This window comes from Limulus polyphemus, unplaced genomic scaffold (assembly GCF_000517525.1).
Source record: "Limulus polyphemus unplaced genomic scaffold, Limulus_polyphemus-2.1.2 Scaffold12563, whole genome shotgun sequence".
NCBI lineage: Eukaryota > Metazoa > Arthropoda > Merostomata > Xiphosura > Limulidae > Limulus > Limulus polyphemus.
In genome coordinates this window covers 4,213-10,032 of record NW_013678173.1, presented here as the reverse complement: position 1 = coordinate 10,032, position 5,820 = coordinate 4,213, and the positions used below count along the sequence as shown (strand labels likewise).

Here is a 5,820-nt window from a genome sequence, read left to right as displayed (position 1 = left end):
TATAATGTATAATAATTGAAATGGTTACTGTATTTTACAAAATACTAGTCTACTAAAACACAGCAAAGACAGATCAATTTGTAAAGACTAAAGGTCAGTTTTACATTATTGGATAAGGCAATATGAGTACACGTGTGCCACGTCCCACTAAAATGCAGGCAAGACAGGTCACTTTGTAAAGACTAAAGGTCAGTTGTATATTATTGGATACAGTAACACGAGAGCACGTGTGTCACATTATTGCAACTTCTGTATTGTTAGCCAGACATGGCTGAAAGGTCAATATAATAAAAATAATAGATAGATAGATATAAATGTGTAATGTTATGAGATTTAAGCTATTTAGTCTAAACATTTATGTTTTAATGTTATAATCTGTAGTCATTCTAGAAGGAAAAAGGCATAATTTATATTTATTTTCCGATTTCTTTAATGTAGTTACAAGATCGGTCAAATCGACCAAACCCATACAGAGGTTAGTTGCTGAAAATAACAAATAAAATATACAGTTTTTTTCTTAAGAAATGTTTGATAACTATCTGAACATTATAAAGATTTCATCTATGAAATTCAAAAATTTTCTGATGCACTAAGTATTTTTAATCTTAAGATGAAAATTACTTTGCATGATAGATAGGCAACATGCAAAAAGAAAAAAAAAAGGCATAAGAAAAACATTGGTTTATAATCCTTAAGGCTTAATAAAAAAAACTGATATGTTGCACATGAAAGTATTGTAATGTTTACTGATAATCTGCCAAATTTCGTTAACATACACTTACTAGCTTAAAAGTTACAGCATGAAAATTATAACAAGCACAAAATGGTTACACGGTTGATACCAGGGACAGAGCCTGTGTTGAAAGAGTTAATTCTGTGTAACAAACTGTGGAATATTACATTGTTTGTCTTGAAGAAGCATGTTTGATTGTGTCACTATAAGCCAGTTTTCTCAATATTTATATCAATATTTAAGTGTGAAAATTTATGTTTCTATTTTTGCTATACTCCATAGTAAATTAAATAATTTTGTTTTGTGAATTTAGAAGAGTTACGAAACTGTTATGTTGATGTTTGAAACCCGACCAAAGACAAATCACATCAATATGTCTAGACCAACACTAGATCATCCATGCTAACCCATCATTCTGTTTACATATCTCATCACTAAGTTTGAAGTAGTTCTGGTCGAAGCATATGGTTATTATCATTTGTAAATCCTGGACTATTACAGGGTTTACTTTTTCTTTATCCAATAAATAACTAACATTTTGTGTAGATTCTTTGACAGGTATACTGGTGAAAAGATTACAAATGAAACTATTTTGACATTATGTGATATCTCTACATTTTTGATTTCTTCCAGAACCTACAGGGAATTTTTTTATACTGTACTTAGGTTTGAAACTGGTTACTTTTTTGAAAATATTGTGTGCTTCCTGTTAGTTTTTAAACAACAGGTCTGATAGTAATATTTGTATAGTGTAGTTAAGAAAGTCCATACAGATATGGTTGTTGATTTTACCACGATATCCTTGTTTTTAATCATGTCATGATGAATCCGACTCTGTAACAAACATGTAACATGTTCTAAAATTCTAAACACTTCTTCCAAGAACTATGCTGTCCAAACCAATTAAATCAGTACATTTTAGAATGACGGTTTAATAAACACTAAAGTGGAAAAAGGTAATATGAATGTTGTACTTGATATGAAGCTTAAAGCTAGATAATGTTGTATTTCAATAAAAAAAATCACATTTTGGAAAACTTCTTACTTTAGAGCCTGATCGAGCAATTACTCCAAGGCTATCAATCATTTCTTCCCTTGTCATCCCAATTCCTGTGTCCTATGTCGATACAAAAACAACAACATATAAAATAGGATAAAGACAGACTATAAAAATATAAAACACCACATACTTCAAAAAAGGACAACATACATGAAGAAAAATTTTATTTTATCTTTTGTGGTTAACAGGATATTAAACTTCCCACCAATAAGATCTCAGAAGAGAGAAAAACAGAAATAAAAAATATCTAAATGAAATACATAAACTTCGAACCTGTTTAATAAAAAATAAGCATATATATATATAAACACACAAGTACCTTCTCTTATATAAGCATTCTTCAAAATGAACTGAACAGTTCAACAACAAAAATTATTATTCAGACAAATGTAAAAAATTCAATCTCTTAATTTCAGTCAAAAACAAACCTGTATAGTGAGTGTGCGAGTTAACTTATCAGTTGCAATGTGCATTTCCAGAACAGAATCTTTTGAAGTTATATTTTCTGCAGTAAGCTGCATATACCTCAACTTCTCTAGAGCATCACTTGCATTGGATATCAGTTCACGAACAAAAACCTAAGGAAAATAATATTACATTTAAAATTAAACAGTTTGTTATATTTACTTTGGACCAAACAATACTTCTGGTACCTAAACAGCTACAGTGATTTGGTAATGTATTTCTGCAGCCAGTATAAAGCCTCTTCATATACAGATAATCAAGAAGTAACTTTGAGAATATAATACATATCTTTTTCTTGTATTAAAATATGTATATTCTATTCTAAAAAATTACTTTATAAGTTACCATATTTGCCAGTGTAAAAGACAATACGTTTTACTCATAAAACAATGCTTGATCTTACCCCCCCTTGATCTTACCCATGTTCAAAGATAGAGTTTCGGTAAGAACTCTCCCGTTAATAGCATATTCAACAAAACTATGTTGTTTTTTAAATTTTGTTTGTTTGCTTGAGCAAGTGCATTGACATCGTGCCACTTACTGTGTTACAATGACTATCTGTAATTGTATCATTTGTCTCGATTCTTCACAACTAGAAGTTACAATTAATCAAGACATTTTTGTTTTGAAATGTATTGATCTCATTCGTCATATTACTAATATTATATCAAAAAAGTTAAGTTTCTGTAAAATACACTAATTTTGTAAACACATTTTAATAGTAGAGCACTATATCTTAATGTTTTATATAAGAAGTTCAACTGTGATGAAAACTTTGTAAAGTTGTTTATTACATGTTTGTGACTTAAGTTATGTCGCATTGAGCTGTCCGTAGTGTTTGAAGAACATAAAAACCACACTTGTGGTAGTACTGATTACCCCAGGGTGCAGGTTAGCACAGTTTAAAAGTAACATGCTTGACAATAGAGGTCGTCCTATACTTGCTTGACAACAGATGTTGTACTATAGACTGAACCTCCAAGAAATACACTTAACTGACTTAAAAAATTCGTCTTTTTCATGGAATCGTCTTATACACTGACAAACACGGTATTCCAAATCTCAAGGAAAACTACATTTAAATATCTTTTCAATAGTAGTGGAATATAAAAATGGGAAACAGGTAAATGAATACTAGATTAATGAACAATTACTAACGTATAGCTCAAAAATACTAAACAGAGGAAAGTACATAAAATCAGCTACAAAAATTATGTGCTATTCTTAATGTTGAAATGCAAAGTGCATTACACCTCTGTAGTTCAGAAGAAATTACATCTGATGGCTGGAAATTAAACATTTTCAAAGTCAATAGAGCTATCAATTGTTGAAGATACTAAGCTTTTGTCAAGGATGAATTATTGGTCAAACTAAAACTTTTAATATTTCTCTTCCCAATTAGATTAATGAAGCAACTTATAATTAATGAAGTTTTCCACAACATTATGTTTTATAATAATACTTGCTTCCTTCTCAGAGTAGAGAGACCTGGCAACGATATCTAACAACATTCTAGTTTCTGCTTGGAACTCTAATTTCTCAGTGGGTCCTAGTAAAAACAAAATAACATTCAATAAAAATAATAGCTTATAAATATGAAGAAATAATAACATTTCATAACAGCATAACAACAACAAAAAAATTAAATACCACACTTCAGATTTCATCTAATATTTTTGGTTGAAATACATCAAGGTTACACAAATTCAAATCTTTCTTTAGATACAAGATTCTTCTCAAATGTTACATACAACAGAATCCACATGAGCCTATTCGAAAACGGTGTAATAATCTTGGGTTCTTAAGTTGTCATGGCAATTCTGTTTCACTAATTACTGATCATAAATTATAAGTGTAATAGTATCATAATATGAAAGAAAGTGTAAGATGTAGAAATTACAGCCATACTTTCAAACACCATTCTTCTAAGGACATTAAACTGGGATAATTAATTTGATAATTATTACAGATATCGATATCCGTATATATCATATGGAATTATAAACATACCTGTTCAACTGGTAGTGATATCAATATCTGTATATATCATATGGAATTATAAACATACCTGTTCAACTGGTAGTGTGAGTAGTGATATCGCTATCTGTGTAAGTCATATGGAATTATAAACATACCTGTTCAACTGGTAGTGTGAGTAGTGATATCAATACCTGTGTAAGTCATATGGAATTATAAACATACCTGTTCAACTGGTAGTGTGAGTAGTGATATCAATATCTGTATAAATCATATGGAATTATAAACATACCTGTTCAACTGGTAGTTCTAGTAACTAGTATTGAGCACCTAACCTTCAGACTTCTAGTGACTAGTATTGAGTACCAACCTTCAGACTTCTAGTGACTAGTATTGAGTACCAACCTTCAGACTTCTAGTAACTAGTATTGAGTACCAACCTTCAGACTTCTAGTAACTAGTATTGAGTACCAACCTTCAGACTTTTCTGTATCTTTTATGATTGTATGATAATCACTTTCTTTAGCTGCTTCTTGTGAAGAAAGGTTGAATGAACTTGTTACCATACGTCTTGACTGAAATCTGGTTTGACCTGAACAACAGAAGTAGCCAGTCTTTAAAAATATTATTGTAATCTTAAGCAAATGTTACATGTTTAGTTGTGAACTGAAGACTACACCATTAGACAAGATACGTATTAGTCCAACTTGGAATCTTGTGATACTTGATTACAGATTTGTTTCAATATTTTCTTAACATTTAGTTTCCAATCTTACTTTCCCAGCTGTGGTAATCTACGACTGAACCTCTCACAATGTTTGTTATTATGTGTATAATAATAACATTTATATATATATTTTTGAAAATCGAATACAATTCATTTAGGAAGGTTTATTTCATCATTCCTCACTTCATTACTAAACCGAGACATCTGCTACCTCCAGTACAATTATTACAAGTTTCATGCTGTTATTCTTAAAAAGATGCATTGAAAGTGTTAAAAATAAATTACAAGTATTAAGTACATCACAGTCTAATTATTAAAACAATTATAACAAGTGGTTGAAGATGATTGAGATACTACTAGGTTAGTGGTTACCAAATATTTCAGCAGTGAAGACCAATACAATCATATATGCAACTATTGAGAACCTGAGAACCATTAGTTATAAAAAAAAACATGTGAAACAATAGAATCTAAGGTCTTTATTTTAATTTAACCAATCAAGTTGCAACTTCGTAAAATAACTATATTTCTCATTTTCATGGAATGGTCAAATTATAACCACTGAATATTGTATTGAAATCACTGCAATAAATAGTACTGATTATTGAACATTGTGTGACAGTAGTGAGAAGGAAGCAGAAAAAAAAACAGATTTTGTCAGAGCTATCCAGTTATTATATATTTCAAATGTGCTTTATATTACTTTCACAAAAATTAACATTTTGTGTTGAAGAAAGTTCTAATCCAAAAGAATTAGCTAGATTTATAACATTGCACTCAGTGTCCTCATTTAGAGAAAGTCACATATTTACAGCAAAACTCTCTATTATTAGCACAACTACTAGAAACACAAATCAT

At 29.9% G+C, this 5,820-nt stretch overlaps 1 protein-coding gene across 1 annotated transcript; it reads right to left on the bottom strand.

The window, feature by feature from the left end:
- Positions 1–1,727: 1,727 nt before the first annotated feature.
- On the bottom strand, positions 1,728–4,822 carry LOC106477021 (heat shock protein 75 kDa, mitochondrial-like). Its single transcript, XM_013937627.2, has 4 exons — positions 4,711–4,822; positions 3,725–3,807; positions 2,222–2,371; positions 1,728–1,850 (listed from the first exon to the last, which is right to left on the bottom strand). Exons 1-4 carry the CDS (start codon positions 4,799–4,801, stop codon positions 1,743–1,745), a joined length of 432 nt encoding a protein of 143 aa, XP_013793081.2. The 5' UTR covers positions 4,802–4,822; the 3' UTR covers positions 1,728–1,742.
- Between the last annotated feature and the right edge of the window lie 998 nt (positions 4,823–5,820).